This window comes from Sciurus vulgaris (assembly GCF_902686455.1).
Source record: "Sciurus vulgaris genome assembly, chromosome: 11".
Taxonomy (NCBI): domain Eukaryota; kingdom Metazoa; phylum Chordata; class Mammalia; order Rodentia; family Sciuridae; genus Sciurus; species Sciurus vulgaris.
In genome coordinates this window covers 4,201,857-4,224,594 of record NC_136472.1, presented here as the reverse complement: position 1 = coordinate 4,224,594, position 22,738 = coordinate 4,201,857, and the positions used below count along the sequence as shown (strand labels likewise).

At 55.1% G+C, this 22,738-nt stretch overlaps 1 protein-coding gene across 3 annotated transcripts; it reads right to left on the bottom strand.

Annotated features, from left to right (window-relative positions):
• Window positions 1–968: 968 nt before the first annotated feature.
• On the bottom strand, window positions 969–15,984 carry DHCR7 (7-dehydrocholesterol reductase; the record flags this gene model as incomplete). Of its 3 annotated transcripts, XM_079103914.1 has the most annotated exons (10): window positions 15,781–15,920; window positions 14,956–15,072; window positions 11,685–11,804; window positions 9,045–9,147; window positions 8,263–8,485; window positions 7,074–7,164; window positions 6,125–6,338; window positions 4,063–4,267; window positions 3,655–3,786; window positions 969–1,433 (listed from the first exon to the last, which is right to left on the bottom strand). In XM_079103914.1, exons 4-10 carry the CDS (start codon window positions 9,140–9,142, stop codon window positions 969–971), a joined length of 1,428 nt encoding a protein of 475 aa, XP_078960040.1. In that variant the 5' UTR covers window positions 9,143–9,147; window positions 11,685–11,804; window positions 14,956–15,072; window positions 15,781–15,920. The 3 variants fall into 3 exon arrangements, with proteins under 3 accessions (XP_078960040.1, XP_078960042.1, XP_078960041.1); XM_079103916.1 differs by lacking the exons at window positions 14,956–15,072; window positions 15,781–15,920 and adding an exon at window positions 15,935–15,984; XM_079103915.1 differs by lacking the exon at window positions 14,956–15,072 and having other exon boundaries at window positions 15,781–15,921.
• Between the last annotated feature and the right edge of the window lie 6,754 nt (window positions 15,985–22,738).

Genomic DNA, 22,738 nt, shown 5'->3' with positions numbered 1-22,738 from the left:
GGGGTCTCTTACTGTGAAGGCAGCGGACTCCCTCCTCCAGCAAAGCACCCACGTGGAGGCCCACGGCTCGCCCAGTTCCTGCTGGCTCCTAGGCTTGGGCGCGGCACCCAGGCGCAGGACCAAGGGCTTCCTGAGCTCCCTTGGGCACCCCAGCAACGGCCCTGTGTTGGCGAGGCCGGGCAGGAGACGGAGAGCACACTGCGATGAGGTGACCAGGGAACGTTTAATATAAAGAATGAGCAGCTACGCTGTGGACTCGGGTCTGAGGAAAGCTTTCCAGAAAACCCTGAGTGCGGGGGCAGTGCTGGTGAGAAACTTGCCGGAAGGGAGCCCCTCCCCGAGGCGGGGCCTCGACCGAGCCGGGCGGGGCCACGCCTGCCACAGGGCAGGTGGCCGAGGCCGCTGGGCGACACTCACGGAGCTGGGCACTGGGGGCCTCCGGTCTCACTCCAGGCAGGCCCCAGCCAGGGCTAGCTAGGGCCTCCACACAGCCAGTGCCCCGGGGCCCCCTTGTCACCTGGCAGCTGGGCAGTAGGAGCAAAAAGGAAACCAACCAGAGGCCTGGACCAGGCAGAAGCCCCTTCCTCTGCAGTGTCCCTCGGCACCTCTGTCCACCTGTTACACGGTGCATGCCACCGAGGAGGACGTCCGCAGGGCCAGCCCACTGCACAGCGTAGAGCTCGGGGGGTTTGGGCGACCTGCACTCCGTGTGGGTCACCCTTCTAGAACCACCAGTGCTGCCCGGCCACGGGGACAGGATGGCCTGACTGCCACTAGAGGCGGTTCCTCTGGGCACAGCGGTGGCTGGGCTCCCATGTGAACTGTGACAAAGGGCCACCCCGCCTTGGGACGCAGAGCAGAGCGGTCGCGCTGCAGGAAGGCGCCAGAAGCCCCCACACAGGTGCCGGGCTCCTGCTGACCCACAGGTATGGGCCGCGGCTGGGCCCACGGGTCACAGCCCAGGAGGCCTAGAAGAGGCCGGGCAGCAGGCGGTAGGGCACGGTGGCCGTGTAGCGCTGCCAGTCCTTGCCGTACTTGTTGGCACAGCGGTGCTCATCACGGAGGCAGCGGTGGGTGAGCAGGATGGCCATGTAGATGATGTAGAAGTAGGGCAGCAGGTGGCTCCCGCCGCAGGCCAGGCAGTAGGCCAGGCTGCCCAGCAGGTCGCCCGTGTAGTTGAAGTGGCGGGCGAGGCCCCAGAAGCCCGACACCAGCAGCTTGCTGCGGTGCTTCTGCCCGTCAGCCGACGTGTACGTGCACTCGATGACCCTGGGCTTCCGGCCCCAGATGAGGCAGCGTCCATCCGTCCGGCGGAACAGGTCCTTCTGATGGTTGGCCATCCGGAAGATATAGTAGCCCAGCAGGCCCAGCAGCAGGACGGCCACGGCATGTGGGGTGGACAGCTGCACAGGATGGTAGACCAAGTAGAGGCCCTGGCGGGTGAGAGGGAGGGGTGAGCAGCCCTTGCGGATTCGGGCAGGAGCACGGCCTCAGGAGGCGGGGGGCTGGACCCTGGCCTGGCCTGGAAACGGCACCAGCACAGCTGGACCACAGGGGATCAACCCCGCTGCAGGTTGAAGCAGACAGAAATGCACCCCACGCCCAGGCTACAGGACTCCTGGGCCACACGGCATCCCAGCAGCTGGCAGGTGGACACTCACTGCCCCACCCAGCAGCAGACACAGGTTCCTGCTGGACCTCACAGCGCCAGCCTGGAAGATGGAGGTTCAAAGAGCAAAGAAGAGTCTGTACAGGGCGCCCGCCTCACTTCATCCCATCACAAGGCTAGGAACTGCCACAAGCCAAGGTCAGGGACTGTCACTCACGTTCATTATCAAGGCACATCTGCAAGCTGTATGTGACGCTGTGCTGCAGCCTCACGTGGCAACTTGGCTAGGACGTGCGGCCCAGATACCGGGCAGACGCACTGCTGTGCGGTATTGTGGCATCAGATCAGGTGTCTTTTCTCTTTCTGGTACTGAGGTGGAACCAGCGGCACTCCACCACGGAGCTGCATCCCAGCCCCTTTCCAATGTACTTTAAGACACGGCCTCACTGAGTTGCCCAGGCTGGCCTTGAGCTCGCAATCCTCCTGCCTCAGCCTCCCAAATACCAGGATGACGGGTATGTCCCATGTCTAAGGGGTTCAACATTTACATCAACAAACCAAGGAAACCAGGTGACCCTCCACAACATGGGTGGGACACATCCAATCAATTGATGGCAGAAGAGGCAAAGAAAGTCCCGTTAACCTCCCCCAACATGAGGGAACCCTGCTAGCAGGTGCTTCTGCCTGGGAAGGAGGCACCAGCTCTTACTGGGCCTCCAGCCTGCTCCGAAGATTAGGGAGCCACCAGGTGCCATGAGCACCTAGGTCTCTCCACTCACAGGCATTCACAACTCCTGAGTTAGGCACCCGCCCCTCCCCTGCTGAGTCACACACCTCCTCTCCTGAGTTACAGGTCTTTAGTGAATGCAGTCGTCCCTCAGTAAGCACAGTGGCCTCCAGGATACCAGGCCACGCAGGTGCTCAGAGGCTGCCCAGTCTCCCACACCCCTGCCACCCTCTCGGTGACTAACCTGATCAACTAGATGCCAAGCAGGCAGCTGCCACTGCACTGCTCAGGGAACAGGCCAAGGCAAGGGCCTGCCCACAGTCAGTAGTTTGCTCAGAAACATTTCAAGCCCTGCGGGCTGAGCCCGTGGGAGCTGCGCATACAGAGGCCCACTGGGCACTGAGACTCCTGGAGCCTGGAGCCCGGGGGCGCTGTGCTCTCGCAGGGTCAGCACCCGGAAGAGAGCTCAGTCTCGGACCCAGCAAGCCCGTGGCCAGCCAGGTGGAGGAGAGGTCCTGGTGGGCTGCCAGGCCCAGCAGACCTGCAGTCAGCACGATGCCCAGGTCCTTTACCCTCACCCCACCTTGTCAGGAGCAGCTCTTTCCCCAGGGCCTCTTTCCCCAGGAAACCCACCAGCCCGCCATCACTGCCGGTGACCGGCTTGGACACCGCCTCCCCAGCCTCCCCGGAGGCCTTCTACACCGTGGTCTTTGCTGCTGCACAGCCTCCGCAGCAGGCCCCGGGATTGCCGCAGGGCTGCTCCCACATAAGCAGTGTGGGCTCTGTGGCCTGGCCAGGCAAACCCCACTGCTTCAGAGACCCCAGGCAGCCCGCACGGTGCTGGCATCCCCCAGAGGACAGAGTGGAGACAGCCTGGCAGCGAGGATCTGGGACACGCTGTCAGCCGCCAGCCCTGACCTCACCCTGGTTCAAACGTGGTGCCAACACTGAGCTGACAGACGCCCCTGACTGAGGACGGCTGGACTCAGGGTGGTGCCCACGTGGCTGCAGCACCACTAAGCAGCATGACGGAGGGCTGGCCACGGGTCGGAGGGCGGGGCGCTGGTCGCGCTTCTGACTCTGGGCATTCTCAAGGCAGGTGGGCTACCAGGATGGAACCCCACTGTAAGTCGGGCAGTCACATAGCAGAGCCTTCTCGTCTTCCTAGGAACGGAGGAGCCTCGATGGCCCCGAGGGACAGATGATTCTACAGGGGAAAGCCTGGCACCCGGCAGTGTCTGCTCAGGGTTGGTCCCAGGTGCCCTGTGAGGCGAGTCCCCGAGCCCGAGAGGCTGGCTGCCGCCTGCCGCCTCCTCACCTGCAGTGTGTACAGGTAGGGCAGCCAGACGCAGTCTCCCCAGCCCAGGTACCACCCGAAGTGGTCGTGGCAGATGTCGATGGTCTTCAGATACCAGGCCTCGTTCCAGAAGAAGTCCAGCACGTAGACGGCCTGCAAGGCAGGAGTGCTGGGGCCCACCACCCTGCAGCCCGCGCGGGCGGCCTGGGGCTGCAGAGAACCCCGCAGTGGCACTGCGGGCTCTTCCTGTACTTCCTGCCGTGCTTGGGACGTGGGGGGGGGGGGGCACAGGGTCTGAGCCCAGCAGGGGCCAAGGAGGGCCTACACGTAGTCAGAAGGACAGGCCCCTGGCAGCACCCTGGGAGGGGACCGGGCGTCTGGGTTGCCAAGTCCAGGGTCAGAGCTCCCGCCCTGGTCACTGGGCATTACCTGCAGGACATTGACCAGGACCATGGAGTTGGTCACTTGGCCATAGAGCTCCTGCTGCTTAGCTGCAAAAGACAGGTTGATGAGGGTCCAGGCGACAATCCCGGGGCGTCCGTTGAAGAACAGCTTGAAGTCGAACCACTTCCCGATGCGGGGGTTAAACTCGATGCCCATCATGTAGTTGTAGAAGAAATTGCCTGTGAACTTGCTTCAGACATGGAAACAGACCAACCAGTCACCAGCTCGGCTCACGACACACGTCCCGCCTCGCACAGCCTCGGCAGGGGCGTGGTAATGAGCTGGCCTGGGTGGGCCATACGGAGCCACAGAGCCTTGGGACACGGCGGCCCCGCCCAAGCCCTGGCACACTCCTTTGCCATCACACCGTGAGCAGTGGCTCAGCAGAGACGGCCCCAGCAGGAGCCCCTGGGCTCTCCTTGCCCTCCTCATGGCACCCCTGGTGCAGGTGCAGGTGAGCTGCACACAGGCCCAACCAAGATTTCATTCTGCACACGGCACGGAGCAGACCCGGGGCCCTAGGGGTGCCTGGTGGACAAGAAGAGGGCAGGTGTGCAGGCCAGAGCCTGAGTCCCAGGGGATGTCCCCCTCGCTGCACAAGATCCACAGCCCAGCCTGGGCAGCGGGAAGAGAATCAGCAGCACAACCTACATGGAGACCCCCGCTGTACCCAACAGGGATTTCTGTATTAACCAGAACAAAAGGTTTCATGTCCAGATCCCTCAGTTAAGCTACGGGGAAAGAAGAAAACACATAATGTCACATCAGGTGATGCTCACGAAGCAGAGGAAAGGATCTCGGGAGCCACAGGAGGCCTGTGATGACACCCTTCATAAAGTAGCATCAAAAAAAATAGATACCACCATCAAAGGTATTTCCAAGAGCCGAAATGTAAAAACTAATGGGAATATACTTTGTTTCATTAGATCCCCAGACTAAATTGTGAGCCCTGTTATGTAAACCATCTGCAAGAAGAGCCTACCAAATATCTATTGAGAAGGTGGACAGATGGGTAGGTAGGTGGACACATAGGTTGGCGGGTGGATGGATGGATGGATGGATGGGTGGTGAAGGGGTAGATGGATGGGTGGGTAGATGGATGGGTGGGTAGATGGATGGGTGGGTGGATGGATGGGTGGGTGGATGGATGGGTGGGTGGGTGGATGGGTGGGTGGGTGGATGGATGGGTGGGTGGATGGATGGGTGGGTGGATGGATGGGTGGGTGGATGGATGGACACATGTGGATGAGTGGAGAGAGGCCGGGATGGCTGGGTGACCACTGGCCAATCTAAAGCTTTCTCAGGAATGGATGCAACCAGCAGGGAAGCAGTTATATTAAGTCGCTGAGATAACGAGTCTCTCCCCTAAGACTGTCTCAGGTCCCACTAGACAGTCCAAAGAAATAGGCGACAGTTTGCCTTTGCTCCCAGAGAATGTTCTAGGCCAGACTCTAAGGGAAATGACTAAACAGACTCCATGTTATGTAGGAAATAAGCTTCTCCCATGGGAACACCCCGCCTCTGTGCCCATCATCAGTTACGTGGTGTGACATGTTTAATAATATACAATGGCAACTCCTATGTAGTAAAGAATTGCTCTCTGTTGATTCCTGTTGCTCCTAAACAATGTACCATGTGAGCAGCAATTGTGTGGATGTTAGTAACCATTCTTTAGTTTGTACCTAGGTGAGGGTCATTCTGACCCTCTTCCCCCTCTGTTGATGATCTCATGATGTTACTGTGTAATTTCAAATCATAGCAACAGACACGTGATTAATGTGATTTTTGGTATAAGAACCCCTACAACCCTGTGGTTGGGGTTGTTCTCCCAATAGCCATTTTTGGGGCACTGTGTGAGATAGTCAGCTGGCCAGCTTAATAAAGACTCAAATTTGGACTTCTCAGTGGTGATCGGTCTGTTCTTAAGTTACACCCCATAACACCTCAGCCTCAGGGAGTCGTGACCTCCTATCACGGGGCAGCAGAGACAGGCGGGGGGAGGCATTCAGCACCCACTTCAGGTCTCATCCGCTACGACAGAACCTACCAGTCCTTGGCATTGGTGGGGAAGAAGTAGCCCTTGATCATGGCGAACGTGGAGACAGCGTAGCCGAGGGCGTTGGCGCACCAGAGCAGCGGTATCCAGTTGTCGAAGATGATGGTGGGGGAGAACCAGGGCAGGAAGTGAGCGTTGGTGAACCAGAGGAGGTGTGTTATGAGCCAGGCCTGCAGGCCATTGATCTCATACTTGTTCACGACGCCTAAAGGGAGATTGAGAGATGACAAGCAAAGCCTGTTCCTGACCTGCATCAGGTCGCTTGGCCTGGCTGTCCCTGCCCAGCTGAGGCCCTACTAGCTCCCTGGATGGCACATGGGTGCCACCCCAGAGGAAGCTGTTTCCAGGCTTGCCAGCCAAACAGCCAGCAGCCTGTCAGCCTACAAAGAGGGAGGGAGACCAGCTCTGTTCCTTTGGCTGATTCTCCTTAACTGGGCTCAACCTGAGTCATGGGCCTGAGGTTTGTTAGTAAGGGCTGAGGGGCAGCAGAAGCAGAGCAGGGTTATCCCCATGGGGTCCCAGGCTCCCCTTGTGATTGCCAGGAGCACGCCAGCCACCCCGATAGGCAGCTCTGTGGGCATACATGGGGTGGGAGTCCAATCCATATGCCCAGGTGTAGCCTGAAGCTGGCTCCTCCTGGGTTGGGGTTCAGAATTTGGGTCGTGAGGAAGCTCCATCTACCTGCCATGGGACTGGGAAGACGGCAGGAAGCCAGGAGCCCCTCCTGACTGACCGCACGTCTGGGACCACTGGCTGCCCTCCTCTGCCTGGAGGCCTGTGCTGTGGAAAGTTCCCAAGCTAAACTCATTCTTTCACGAGTGGTCTTTGGGACAGACTCGGCGTGGGAGGGTGGCCCAGGACACAAAGCATGGGCAGCCAGCACCTGGATGCCACCGGCCTGAGCAGGGACCCAGGGTGTGGGCAGCTGGGGCAAGGGTACCTGCCGGGGTCACGGCCCCGTCCTGCACCCCTCCCACGTAGCCTGGCAGGAACCTGTGGCAGAAGTCAGGAAGCGCCATGTACAGAAGCACCTACAAGACAGAAGGCCCAGGCCAAGTGACCAGCAGCCCACAGCGTGCGGGGCAGGACCTGGGCCGGGAGGTGCCCACACAGGCACGTCTACTCCAGAGGAGCCCCAGCTCCGGGAGCTGCAGCTCCAGGTCAACCAGAGGCTCCTCAACGGGAAACAACTCACCAGGGAGCGAGCCGAGCCTGTCTCCCGACTGCGGCCCAGTTACCCGTGCCCTGCCCAGAACACTCTGGTCCCTCCCAGTCCCTTTCTAGGGGCTGTTTAAAAAACTGAGATATACAGAGGCTCAGGAGGCTGAAGCAGAAGGATGGCAAGTTTGAGGCCAGTCTCAGCCACTTAGGGAGGCCCTCAGCCACTTAGCGAGTCCCTGTCTCAAAATCAAAAGGGTTGGGGATGTTGCTCAGTGGTTAAGCGCCCCTAAATTCAATCCCAGTCCCCCAAAAAACTCTGAAATACAATTCATGCACCATAAAACCCACGTTTTAAAGTGCACAATCAGTGGCATTTGGTACATTTGCAAGGCTGGGCCACACCAGCAACAACTCCAGAACGTTCTCCTCACTGCAGAAGGAACCTGAGGGCTCCCACCGGCAGCTGCCCCACAGCACTTCCTCCCTGATCGGCCCACCCTGCAGATCTGCCTGTGCAGGGCATTTGACACAGTGAACTTGTGCACTAGGTGGCCCTTGGCATCTGGCCTCTGCCAGCCAGCTTTGGGCTGGTCACAGGTGGGCTATGTCCGCGCCCTTCGTTACACGCCTGACGATGCTCCACACATTGTTCTCCAGTCCTCGGTCGGTAGAGGATGGGGCTGTCCCCACTGAGGGCTGGGACCGTCCCTCCTGGGGGCTAGCCTTGTAGGCCTGCCTCCTTGCCACGCGCTCTGCATGTCACCACAGGGCTGGGCACACTCCTGAGATGCCACCTAAGGTCCGCCAGACAGATGGTGACCCAGAGGCGCCCCCACCCTGTGTCCCCATCACACTCACTGCATCCCAGGAATGCGATCCTGAGAGTTGGCCCGCGCCAACCAGAGGCACAAGGACATGCCTACGAGGGCGGCCCTGCCCGCCACGCCCAGCCCCAGGCAGGGTCTGACCTGGAAAGCGACCCACAGGGTGTAGAGCTGGGCGGCTCTGGTGGTCACGGGCGGCGTCTTGGCCCAGATGTCTGCGAGGCTGGCCCGGCCAGTGGCAATGTCCAGCAGTGGGGCGGTCAGGGAGCAGCTGTACTGGTCACAGGCCATGATGAAGTAGTACACAATGAAGGGCGCGAAGAGCAGCAGGAAGACGACGCTGGCCAGGGAGAACCAGTCCACCTCCCTGCGAGGAGGCCAGCGCTCAGGAGGCTGCCCCCAGGAGCTGGGCCATGGGCACCGAGGAGCCTAGGGCCCGTCACGGCCGCCGAGACCTGCCCACGCCAGGCCGGGAGGGCGCTTCGGCCGCACCCCAAGCTCGCCAGGCAGCACCGCGGGCCTGTGAGGGCTGTAGTAGCACTGGCACCGTAGGCGCAGGCTGCGCGTCCCCAGTCCCAGAGGCTGAAGCGTGAAAAGGTCCACGCCTGACCCACCTGGCCAGGCAGGTGCAGAAGGCAGGTGCGTGAGAAACACCGTGCAGAGTCACCTGCGGGGCGTGAGGCGCCCGACACACAGACCAAGCCCGCGACCCCACAGCGCGTGACCCACGCGCAAATATCCCAACATCCGCAACAGGGGCCCCAAGCACTGTGGACGAGGGAGGCCGCCGGAGCGGGCCTCCTCCCTCCCTCTAATCCTCACTTCTCACGTGGGGCCTGCGGGAGTGCACCAGGTGCCCAGCAGCCCCAGGCGGGGACCTCTGCCCCACTTTGCTTTCCAGCTGGGAGAAGGGGTGAGACCCTCACCAGGCGCGGCCCCACTGTCCTTGAGACGCTGCCTTCCTGTTGGTGGCGCTGCCGGGACTCCCGGTTTGGGGAGCGCTGGGCTGGGATTTTGCAGCCATTGGTCCTGAAGGGAAGAAGGACACCTTGCTCAGGCGGGCCTGAAGAGCAGACTCTGCCAGGCCCAGGGCGCACACTCGCTCCTGACAGCAGGTTCCAGGAGGGAGAGAGCGTCTCGACCCCCTCCCGCCAGGCCCCTCTCCACTCCTGCTGTCTCCATTCTCTCTCCAAGGGCTGCAGCACACAGACCAGCTCCTGCCCGCCTGTGCCCTCTGCTCGGCGACCCTCGCCAACCCTTGATTCGCTTCACCTCACAGGCAGGACCTGCTTCTCCCTCTACCTGGACACGTCATTCCGGGCTCGCTCGCGAGGCCCCGTCCTCAGCAGACCTTCCCTCCACAGCAGAGGACGCAGCTCTTCCCAGGGCCACCCAGGCTCCTACTTGCATTCTGCGTCCCTGCCACCACAAGCTCCCCAGGGGCAGGCTCGAGGGGCCTGCTCACCGGCCCCAGCCAATCGGGCAGGAAAAGCTGCCAATAAAGAACAGCCTAGGAGAAGCAGTGGGGCCTTGCTTCCAAAACAAGCCCAGCCTGTGACGCTTTAAATATCGGGGCTTTTAAAAAGCGTATCTTAAAAGCATTGAGAGCACACCAGGTCAAGAGCCACGGCGGGCTTGGACTTCTCAACAGCATGCGGATCCCAGAAGACGACCATAGGACACTGGATTTCCACGGGAAATTCCCTCTTCACCTAGAATTCTACCCGCAGGTTCTCTAGAGACATGACCCCGGGTCCAAGCCGGGGAGCTAGAGAACACTAAGGGAATGCTCGGAGGGAGGCAAAGCCCAGGATGACAACCACACGGCAAGACACAGGAACCACCCCTCACGTGAGACCAACGCTGGGAAAGAAGGGAACTGAAACTGATGGATTCAGTTGTGTCTCAGTGTACAGAAAAATCACTCAAATGATGTGTGATGACACATGGTAATGACTGTTCCATTAGAACATTCAGGAAAAAAAATTAATGATAGATGCATAAAAAACGTAGCAAGTGTCAAAAATGAGGCAATCATTAACCCCAGGAAAAACAGAAGAAAAAGAGACCAAACCATGATTACAGTGCATGCTGCAATTTGAGAGCCCACACCAAAACTCATGCTGAAATTTGATTTCCACTGTGAGCTATTAGGAGGGTGGAAAGTACCATGGTATTCAGAGGTGAGACCTTTCATAGATGAGTAAAGCTACATAGGGTAATAAGACTAGAGGCCTAATCTAATGGAACTATGGCTTTAAAAGGAGGAGAGACCTGAGATAGGAGCTCTGCCACGTCTGGACTCTGCAGAATCCCCACCAGCAAGAAGGCCCTCACCTGAAAGTTACCCAATCTTGAACTTCCCAGTTTATAGAAATGTAAACTCAATAGACCTTTATTCTTCATAAATTAGTCTGCCTGTGGTATTTAGTTATAGCAACAGAAAACATTCTAAGGTAGAACATTACTTGGCTCAACAATAAATAACAGTAGTTCTGCCACAGCAATGTAAGCCTAATTAACTACTGAATGGGTAGGAGGAAATCTGTGAAGCTATGAATGGTAGAAGCAAATTACCCCCACCAAGCGGTACACACAACACAAAAATAGGTAAGAGAATGCCAATTGCTTGCTGGGACAAGTGACAGCTGGCATGCGGGATGCCAGGCAGAGCTGTCTCTTATCTCTGTTACAGATTTTAACCCTGATTTCTTTGTCAAGAGTGAACATAAATTACTTAATAAAATTTACATTCATGTACAAAATTTCCATGGTGCCAAGCACAGTGGTGCACATCTATAATCCTAGTGACTTGGGAGGCTGAGCCAGGAGGATCCCAAGTTTGAGAGCAGCCTCAGCAACTTAACAGGCCGTGTCTAAAAAAATTAATAAAAAGGATTAGGGGCGTGGCTGACAGGTAACGCACCCATGGGTTCAATTTCCAGTACCAATAAACATATTTAAAAAATTTCCACGTTGAAAGGCATCTTCATCCTACAGAACAGCCTCGACAGACAGCCCTGTTCCCTGTTCCCAGCCAAAGCCCGCCAAGTCAGACATCTTCTGATGTCTGGTTCCCACACCAATCCACGTGAAGCCCAAGCGCCCACGTGCACACGTGCCTTGTGGAAGGCTCAACAGAAGGGACTGCCATCTCCTTGGAGACAAAGCCTGGCACCAGCACTACCTTTTGACTGTCTAACATGCTAGGAAACTGCTAAGGGGGGGAGACAAACGGCTTCAGAACTAAGTGTGGAAGCCGAGGAGGATGTTACCAAGAAGGAAAAGCAAATCTTCTTGGATTAAAACAAAACTAAGTAAATATGTTCAGCTCGTGCAGAGAGCTCAGTATCCAAGTCACCTTCTGTCACGGGCACTGAACGCTGTTAGAGACATGTAGGTACCAGCCTGACAACAGGCAGCTGGGAAGAGAGGAAGGTGAGGGCCTCTCAGGGGCTCCTGAGAGCCCCAGGCAGCAGCTGACACCTGACAGCGGGTCTACCAGTTGGCTCCTACTTTCCAGAGACACAGCACTGCTGCCTGTCCCACTGTGGACCACACGCTACCTTCAGCCTCTGGCCAGCTGGCTTCAGAGTAGACTCAAGTTTTCCTTCTTGGACTGGCCTTTCCCAGTTCAGGCTCTTGGTTCCAAGACCTGCTTGATCCTTCAAGAGCTGAGGGAAGCCCTGCAGGGAAGACAAGACATCAAAACCCTCAGGGAGCTGAGAGGCAGAGGACCCAAGGGAACCACCAGTCATGCAGGGAGTAGCTCAGGCTTGGGGTCCGGAAGGGCCCATCTAGGGACAGGGGACTTTGGGAAATCTTGGCTCAGGTTCCTTTGCCTGGCTCTGGCAGGGACAGTAAGGACTAAAATGTGGGGAGGGACTGGAGGTCTTCATGCCGACGTTGCTTGGAAATGAGCACCAGGACACAGGACACTTGGAGGCAGAGCCGACAAGCAGCTGCCCATGTGTCTGAAATCCCTCCAAGGCTCAGTGGGGCAGCAGCCACCCTGGAATGTGCCCGTTCTAGAAGCCACGGGTGCCAAGACTTACGGCACAGGGGCACCTGGGCTGCTGGTATCAGTGACCTTCCTGGAGTCCTGCGGCAAAGGCCATGCCCTGAGGATTTGTGGTGGTTGCCCTGAAAGACGGTTAAAGGAGCTTTAGTGTCCCACACGTTCAACTGAACTGCAGGACTGGGGTTTTCTGGAATAAGGGAGTCACTGCACCGCCACAGGTGAAGGACCGTTCCTGGGACGAATCCCTACAGCCACCTGTAGTGTGGCCAGGCAGCAGCCAGGAAAATGTCCACCAGACCTAAAATGTCCACCAGACCTAAGGGTCCAGGGTATCTCAGAAATTTCTGGGACAGGAAACATTATTTACACTGAACTGCAACTGGCTGTATTCAAGGGGCAGGACAATGATAAGTGGGCCTAGCCTGGGATAGAAGGATGGTCCAGAAGTTTCTGCCTCTAGTTGTTGGTGGGTTCCAAAGCAGAACACAAGGGTAATCCCTGATGGGTGGTCCTCAGCCTACTGCGGGGAGCACGGTGGGTTTTTCTTCTTCTGTGCGAATCTAGCTTGAAGCTGGGAGTCAAAAGGAACTTTTCTTACCTCTTTCTTCCCTCCATCTCTTGCCTACAACTTTCTTTAGGACATCTCAGAATTCTCCTATCACACACTTGGGAATGAGAGGAGCCAGGGAGAGGGACCCGACTCTTGGCAGCCCACTCAGCCGGTGGGCTGGTTTCTGAGTCCCACAGACACAAGCTAGAGGGACTCTGCTCCTAAGGGCCAGGGATGACTCAGCCATGGCAGCCTCTCGGCATCGTGAGGGTCTAGTAACTTGGGAGACACCTGCACCTCAGCAGGGCAGCTGGTGGCTGGCCCCATGGCCCCGTGAGAGGCCGACAGCTCCCAGTATGCTCAGCTCCCGTCGCTGATGCGTTCCCAGCGGAACGACTCCAGGTGTGCAACTTGAGCCCATACTGAGGCCTGCTGAGCCTCAGCTCCCTCATCTGCAAAGTAACCATATCACCCACTCTGTCAAGTGAGAAGTGAACGGGATTGTGTTTGCCGGATGCTCAGGGCCACGCTAGAATCCCAAGCGTTCACCCGAGAGTCAGCCCTGACCCACACTACCAGCAGCCAGGAGCCAGGGCTGCCTGGAGCTCATCCAGGTGAGACTGGTACAAGTGGCTGCAAGGTCAAAAGGCCCCAAAGGCCTGCAATGCCAGCACAGAGCATTCTGGTATCAATCTCATTGCCCTAAACTCGGTGGCTCAAAACAACAAATCTTTGCAAAGCACAGGGGCGCCCGCCTGTCATCCCAGCAATCCTGGAGGCTGAGGCAGGAGGCTCTCAAGTTCAAGGCCAGCCTCAACAACTTAGTGAGACCCTGTCTCAAATAAAAAATAAAAAGAGCTAGGGATGCAGCCCAGTGGTTCAGGCCCCCAGTGCCACCAAAAACGACAGCAGATCTTCTTTATTATGCTCATGGTTTCTGCAGGTCAGGGGTCTGGGCGGCAGGCTATGGAGGAGGCTCCTGTAGCCAGGGGTGTGTGGGAGCTTCTCTTCCAGTGGTCTCCAGTGCAAGTGACTCGGGTTCCACACAGCAGGGGGCCTCGGGTGTTTACAGGGAAGGCAGGATCTTGGCTGCCTTCTCTGAGTGGCTGGGAGGACCTGTGACCTCACTCCTACCAAACCCGACAGGCCACAGGCTCAGCGTCACTCAGGGGAGGAGAATCAGCCGCCCACGCTCGATGGAGGATGGCAAGATGGCTCATTTAGCCCCAAGGGCCCACTGGATGCAAACTCACTCCCACCTGGAGACTGGGCACCGTCATGCCAATTTCACAGAGGAGGAGGCTGAGGCCCAGGAAGGTGGGGAACTGTCCCTGCTAACAGACTTGTGGGACGGCTCCCCAGCTGGGTCTGGGGAACTCTGCCTTCTGTGACACGCCTGGAGCCATGGATTAAAATCTGGAGTGATGATGTCGTCAAGAGAGAACTTTCTAAGAGCTGTGCTGAGCACTAACTACTCTAAGGACCGCCCACTTGGAAACACGGTTATTTGGTTGAATGTGTTTCAGGAAGGGCATGGAGTCCAATTTAGCGATGCATCAGTCTCAGGAGAAAGATACGACCTGGGGTGGACGAGGGGCGGGGAGCCCCTCCCAGTGGGAGGCCAGCAAGGGCAGGTAGGAATCCCCCCTGGGAAACATTCAGAGGGCTGCAGGGACAAGCAGATGCAGGGACTTCCAGTGCCCCGCTGCACACGTGCGGAAGAGTGGGAACGACTGAGTAACCACCCACAGGAAAATCAGATAAGAAAAGAGGTCGGTCTGGCACAGGACACTCAGCATCTGAGAAGGAGCTCCCTGTACAGGAGTCAAGGGGACACGCCCCGCTGTGTCAGGGCCAAGGGCAAGGTACGGCACCCCAGGAATGGCGACTGGAAAGCTGCACACCACAACCTTTGGCATGTTGGCAATCTAAGTATCTGGCTGTTTATTTTTTCCCTACTTTTTCTGATTTTTTCTAGTAGACATGTACTTGTCTGATAATTAACAGAACAACAGTGAAAACTTTCTAGAACAATTCTGGGAACACTGTGTCTAATGGTCAGGGAGATCAAGCGCACCCTGTCTCCACAGCCAAGGTACAGTGAGGCCGGCCTTTGTGGTGATCCTGGGTTTACTGTAGCTTCTCCACCCACCCACCCCAGAAGCTGGTGATCACCTTGGAGTTTCACATGAGATTCACAAGCCATTGCCACTCGATGCCCAGGGGGCTCCTGTGTGTGGCCCCTTCAGGCTCTGGCTTCACTCACCTGGAGCGGCTGGGGTCCCTGCAGTGGACCAATAGCTTCTGAGGTCTCCAGACAGGAACTCTATGTGAGGTCTCTGTGGAGCAGAGACCCTGCTCCCTGATTCTCAAGGGTAAACTCCTGTTTTGATGGAAGCTACAGGGTTCTGCTTTTCGCAAGTCACAAAATAAACACTCACTGTGTAAGAGTAAGTCAAACACAGAAGAAAACAAAAGCTCTTTCTCGTTCCTCCAATCCATCCTCAGGCATCATTAAACGTTGTGTGCAGTTTTCCAGGAATTATTTATCACCTAACACACATCTACTCTTCCCTCCTTTTTTCTTTTCCCAAATTCGGTTGTATCAAGCCTTTTTGCAACTGGGTTTCACCCGGGCACGTGGGCACATGGCTTCCCCGCAGGTAGACTGTAGACCTACCATCCCCATCTACCTTATCTTTTTTGAGCAGCAGTTCCAGGGGAGGATAGTCAGAAGTAATCCAAGAAGTCAGAGCACTGGTTGTTCCTGACTTTTCCCTCTACAAACCACTCTGACTGTTAGGAGAAAAGATGTCCTGCAGGTGGAACTACTGACCATGCTAAGGACTGCCACTGCCACTCACCTGGTGGTCTTCCGGGGCTTGGGTCTGTCCAAGCCACCCCCTGGCCTTTCTGTCCCCACGTTTCCCAAATTCCTAACCAATGTGTGCAGCTATCCAATGCACACATTTCTTGAGAGAATAAATTCACAATTCTGCTAAAAGGGGGTTGACCAAGTTGTGGTCAGGAGAGTCACTGCCGAGGGCAACTGGGCGGGCCGAGGAGCACCCCTACCCCTGCCCCTGCCCACCTGAGCACCGGCAGCTCCTCTGCGAGCCGGGCCTCCGCTACACCTGCACGGCTCCCTCTTCACCGGCCCACCTATCCCGAGCGACAGTCCCCCAACACCGGCGAAAGCGTCCCCTCCTGGCGGCGTACCCCACCAGGGCCGGCGTCCCGCTCACCTGCGCGCCCGGCTCGCCCAGACCCTGCGCTGCAGGCCAAAGCCAATCGCGCTGGCGCGCGGGACCGCCCCCCGCGGCCCGCCTCTGGGTGACGTATGCGGGAGGCTACCAATCGGAGGAGGTGCTGCTGCGGCCGGCGACTCCGCGCTCCGCGATTGGCCCGGCCGCCTGAGCTGACTCGGGGCCCACCGATCAGGCCACTCGGAGACTCCTGGCCGCGAGATTGACGGCTCGGGCCCGCCCGCCTTCGCTCCGCCCCTCGCCCCGCCCCTCGCCCCGTCCAGGCACCGGCCCCGCCGGCTGGCAGGTGCGCCACTGGGTCGGTGCGCTGGGGGTCGCCAGGCCGGCAGTGGCAGAGCCCTGGGAAGGAGCTGGGGACGCGCGGGGCGGAACCCGGGAGGCCTGGTGGCCGCCTTAGGACCGCCCTCTGCCCGTCGGCGGGGTGGCGCGCGCCTCCGGGGCTTCGGCGCCTTCTCCGCGAGGGCGCTTCCCACTTCCGAGCGTCCGCGCGGCCAGCAGCCTGCGGAGCAGACGGGATTCCTGCTCTTAGCGCTCCCTTCTGCGGGGAGAGCAGGGAGGCCGAGCCGCAGGTGTCCAGAGGTGACACAGAAGGCCAGGCCCGCAGCTCTCCTTAGGGGTCTCGGGAAGACCGGCAGGCTGTGACCCAGCGGAGCTTAGGGGCTGTGCAGGCGCACCTGCGGGAGGCAGCGGGACCGAGCAAGGGCAAACGCCGAGCCACAGCGCAGGCCGAACCTCGTGGTTCACCCCAGGGAAAAGGCAGCGTAGAAGCCCCCAGAGCTGCCCCGTTGGTCTGGGATGGTGTCATGAGCGGCAAGGAGGAGTCGATGAGAATGAATTTGGTCCAACTCAGTTGGCTTTTATTTGATGCTAATCGCACAAGTATCATAGTTATGCTAACTCTGCTCACCAATATCGCACACTACTTAACCACTCAATTAGAATACGCCCCGAGCAAGCAAGACGCACTCCTTACTGAGACCCGTTCCTAAGATCCACTCCTTGCGACTCCCGGAGATCAGTCAGAATACAGCTCAGGAGATCTCGCTGGGGAGCTCCCTCTGGCCGGAGTCCCGACCGGCGAGGACGGTTGGAAGGCGAAGGAGGTCGGCAGGTCATGGCAGGCAGGCTGGGACGGCTTAGGCGGGATGCACACCAGCAGCTCCGCTGTCGTGGGAGGCGAGGGCGAGGCAGTCCTTTTGATCCGACTCTGCCAGCCCGTCTTGGTTAGGAGGAGTCAGTCACCTATGTCTATCTATCTTGGGGCAAAATTATATCATGACATCATTTCAGCACACAGTACTCAAGTTACTTTTGCAAGTTATGTTTTGTAGAATACACAGCACACAAAATGTCACGCATTTAATTTGCTCCTTACAGATGGCCATGCCATGTGCTCCTGCTGCCACTGGTCCTTGGACGCAGGCCAGCCTTGCCAGAGCAAGGTAACCCCGGAGGGGTCCGCAGCCAGGCAACAGGACCTGCTGGAGGTGGGATCACAGAGGCTGGTTCTCCTCTGCAGTGTTTTATTTTGAAAAAGTCCAGCATGAAGACAAGTTGAACCTGCATCGCACACCCTTGTACCCACATGCAGGAGCTATGAAGTTTGCCGCACTTCGTTTATCCCATTTTATTCCTTGTATGTGTTTCCCCCTAATTCCCCCTTGAAGGATTAGTTAGCTGAAGACACCATGATACTGTTAGAAATGTGGAGGTACCGTAAAAAATCAAGCACTTGCTTGGAAGTGGATCAGCAAGGCACAATTGTACTTTTTTTTTTTAAACACATAAAAAATACGTATTTTTTTCTTTTTCTTTCTTTTTTTTGAGAAAAAGGAAAAAAGGTTTATTGCTTTGCTAGCAAGGGAAAAACACGGGGGATTCTTGTCCCAAAGGCTGTGATTCTGCCCATCATGGGCAACAGGGTTTTGTTTTGTTTTGTTTTGTTTTTAAGATTACACACAATGAACAAATGGGATTTATTCCAAGAAGGCAAGTGAATCCAACATGAAACTATGAATCAATGAAATCCATGTCATTAACAGAATGAAGTTTAGATAGGAGGAATAAGTTCAATTCATCTCTTTACATCATAGTGACTAGAGGTAGCAGTGTAGATTTTAAGTGTTCTTATCACACATACATGAAAAAAGTATGTAAGGTAATCATATGATGAATATTTGGGCTTAGCCATTCCACAATGTACATGTGTATATATTGTATGTAATGCATATACATACACATAAATGCATATAAATACACATAGATGTATACATACTACATATCATAAATATATATAACTTTTACTTGTAAATATAATTTAATAAAAATCTTAAAACAACTAAATTTAGGGGGAAATGCACCTAACTGACACAGAAAGGGCCTTTGGCAAAACCCAACACACTTTCATGATAAAAAACAAAACAGAAACAGAAGGGAATTTCCTAAGCCTGAGAGGGAGCTTATCAAAACCCCACAACTAATACATTCGATGGTGAAAGGCAGAAGTTGTTCCCTTTAGAGCAAAAGCAAGATAAGGACATCTGCTTTTGCAACCACCATTCAACCAGTAGTTCTAGACAGAGAAATTAGAGGAGAAAAAGAAGTAAAAGTCATTCAAAATGAATAAAGAAATAAAACTGTCTCTATTCTTATGGTCTTGAATATAGAAAACACTATAATCTAGTGAGAATCCAGAAGAAAACTACCTCAAGTAACACAAATTCAACAAAGTTTGCAATTCCATCAGCAATGTAAAAGTGTGCCTTTTCCCCCACATCCACACCAACATCTATTATTATTTGTGTTCTTGATAATAGTCATTCTAATTCAACACTCTAAGATGAAATCTTAGAGTGTTTTAATTTGCATTTCTCTAATTACCAGAGCTGTTGAACACTTTTTCATACATTTATTAATCACCTGTATATCTTCTTTAAAGTGTCTGTCCAGTTCCTTGGCCCATTTATTGATTGGGTTCTTTGTATTTTTGGTGTAAAGTTTTTAAAGTTCTTTATAAATTTGGAGATTAGTGCTCTATCTGAAGGGCATGTGGAAAAGATTTTCTCCCACTCTGTAGGCTCTCTTTTCACATTATTGATTGTATCCTTTGCTGAGAAAAAGCTTTTTAGTTTGAGTCCATCCCATTTATTGATTCTTGCTTTGATTTCTTGTGCTTTGGGAGTCTTGTTAAGGAAGTCTGACCCTAAGCCAACATGATGAAGATTCAGGCCTACTTTGTCTTCTATTTAGTGAAGGGTCTCTGGGCAGTGTGGAGAATCCTCAGAAAATTTTGAATGGACCTACCTTTTGACTTAGTTATCCCACTCCGTGGTTTATACCCCAAGGACTTAAAATCAGCAAACTACAGTAATGCAGGCACATCAATGTTTATAGCAGCTCAATTCACAATAACTAGATTGTACAACCAACCTAGATACCCTTCAACAGATGAATGGATAAAGAAACTGTGGTATATATACACAATGGAATATTATTCAGCCATAAAGAAGAATGATATTATGACAAGTGCAAAATAAATGGATGGAATTGGAGAATATTGTGCTAAGTGAAATAAGCCAAGCCCAAAATACTAAAGGCAGAATGTTTTCCCTGATAAGTGGATGATGATAATAATGGGGGTGGGGAGGTGGAGAATGAGAGAAGAACGGAGGAACTTTAGATTATGTAGAAGGAAATTGGAGGGAGGGGGTATGAAAAATGGTGGAATGAGACAGACATTATTACCCTATGTACATGTCTGATTACACGAATGGTGTGACTGCATTATGTACAACCGTAGAAACGAAATGATGTACCCCATTTGTGTACAATGAATCAAAATGCAGTCTGTAAAAAATTAAAAAATAATTTAAAAAATAAAAACAAATTCAACAAAGTTGCAAGGCACACCATCAACATACAAAAATCAGTTGTTCCTGTACATAAGAAATTAACTATTCAAAAAGCAAGCAGGTGTTTGGAACTGGAATGTCCCCCCAAAAACTCAGGTGTTGGAAACCTAAGCCCAATGCAGCAAGATTCAGAGGTAGGAATCCAAGGCAACGACTGGGTCTTAAGCACCCCGACCTCATCGCTGACTGTTCCCTGTGGTGGGTTAATAATTTGAGGCACTGCTGGGTGGTAACTGTAGGCAGGTGGGGCATGGCTGGAGGAAGCAGGTCGTGGGGCCATGGCCTTGGGCACTATAGCCCCTGGCCCCTTCCTGTCTCCCCTGCTCTCTGTTTCCTGACTGAGCAGCTTTCCTCTGCCACGAGGTTCCGCCTTGGCGCCAGCTGACCAAAGGAAGGAGGAAGTGAGGCAGGAGGGTGTCTGGGGACAGGCAGAGGAGCGGCCGGCGTGGGGCTCTGGGGGCAGAGGACCTTGGCATCCACAGGAGCACAGTGAGCAAAGTGGCGAGATAGGAGACGAGATCAGAGTGGGCAGGGCCAGACCACGCAAGGCCTCCTCAGGGAGGCAGAGCGTGGGAGGCTTTTGCAGAGAGGAAGGTGGCTGCTGCGGACAGGAGCCCACGAAGGCAGGCCAGAGGAGGGTTCTGCATGGAGCCGCTGCAACCACGAGAGGCAAGACCGGCTGGTGGTGGCAGGAAGTTTCTTGAGGTTGGCCCCCGCCACTTCCAGGCCCTCCCGTGAGACCCATGAGGCCAACTCCAGGGGAACTGGGGAGCTGCTGGTGGGAGACGGGGCGGCTCACTGGCCTTGACTCTGGAGGACTGAGTGAAAAATGGCCGCCGACACTCCCCTTGGCCACTGGTGAGCACCCTCCATTCTTCACCACAGCTGGGTGAGAACCAATCCTGCTGTGGTCCCTGAGCTCGGGCTTTCTGTGTTTCAGTGACTTCCTGGGTCGAGAGGCGCATGCTGTTTTCATGTCCACTTTCCTGATGAGAAAATGGAGGCTCCAAGAGGCGAAGCAACTTGTCCAGAGACGCATGGCCAAGCGCCACAGTGGTGATCAGAACACTACCCAGGACCACGGTCACGTGGCCTAGGAGAGACTGCGCTCTGAGGAGGTGGATTTTCCCAGCTGCTGTTAGAGAGCTGGGATTTGGTTTAATGAGGCGCGGTAAGACACACTGACGTGGAGATGTCGGTCATAAAGAGCCCACAGATTCCAAAGCACAGCAGGCCTTGAATGCCAAGGTGCAGAGTGCGAACTTCATGCTAGAGATGAAAGAGAGGGTGCCTTGAAGCTTCCTGAGTTGGGGGACGTTTGGACCTTTCACGAGGATGGTGGTCCGGCCATGGTGCAGGAGATGAAGTGGAAGAGCTTCAGTGAGCTACTGCTGCATAACAGACCACCTAAAACTAGGAAATGTTCATCCATTCGTCATTGCTTCCAGCTGGCCTGTCTTGGCTGGGCTGACTGGGGCATCAGAAGGAGCTCCCTGTCCAGCCCACTGTGGCTGGTCTTCCCACAGTTACAGTGGCTGGCTGGCTGGCTGGCTGGCTGGAAGCAAGTTCAAGATGGCCTTTGGTCTGACTCTCCCCTGTTCCATGTGACTCCCCTCCACCAGCTGTCTAGTGGCACCTCGTGACAGGATCCCAGAGATGATATGCCAGTCCTGAGAAGCCAAGCTTGGAACCAACACCCAGGAACCACTTTGCCTTGTGAGTCACCAAGTCCAGAGGCCAGTCCAGATTCAGGAGTGGGGCCTTGTCACCTTGCAAAGGGTACAGGTACAGAGATGTCCTTGTGGACTGAATGAGTCCCCTTGAAATTCATGTGCTGAAATCACAGCCCCCAGGGGAGGGTTTTAGGAGGCAGGGCACCTGCACAAGGTGATAGGTCACGAGGGTGAAGCCTTCGTGAAAAGAACCAGAGCTCTTGCAAGAGACACCAAAAGCTGTGTGCCCCCTGCTCTTGGTCATGAGAGAACACAGTGAAAAGTAGGCTGTCCCTGGGCCAGGGAGAGAGCCCTCACCAGACGCCAGATCTGCCCGTGCCTTGATCTCGAACTTCCAGTCTCCAGAACGTTGAGAAATAAATGTCTGATGTTTAAGCTGCCCAGCGAATGCTTGCGAGTTAAAGTGACCTGAATCTGGACAGAGGTCTGAGGTGGGACTACTTTTTTGCAGTCAGTCTAGCACAGGGGTTGGCGGGCCTGGCCTGCCTCCTGTTCTTGTAAATAAAATTTTACTGGGACACGGCCACGCCCATTCCTGTGCAAGCAGAGGGCGCCGTGATCTCAGTGGTAAAGCACTTGTCTAGCTTGAGCACAGTCCTGGGTTCATCCCAGCACTCAGCACCATGTGACTTCAGCAGAAGAGGGGGCTGTTCAGACATCAGTGGTGTGTAAGACTGTCCAAGGGTTTCGGGGAAGAACTGGTCAGAGGGCAAGCAGAACAGAGAAGGAAGCGTCCAGAAGTTCTGCCTGGAAAAGTTAGAAATATAAGCAACTTCTTCTTAGTCCTGTGTGCCGAAGGGAAGCTGGAGGCGCGAAGGCAAAACCTCTACTGGACGCGTTCTGCCTCGGGTGGTGGCCCGTGGACGTCGTCTGCTGAAGAAATGAGTGAAGAAACATATGAAAGGAGGAAGCCTCTCTAAATCCAGGTGATAAGACGCGACACCCAGGATTTTTTTTTAATTAAAATCTTTTTTATTTTTACAGACTGCATCTTGATTCATTATACACAAATGGGGCATTTCTGTGTTGTACACAATGTGGACTCACACCATTTGTGTGATCATACGTATATACAGGGTAATACTGTCTGTCTCATTCTACTGTCTTTCTGTCCCCCACCCCTCCCACCGCATTTTCCT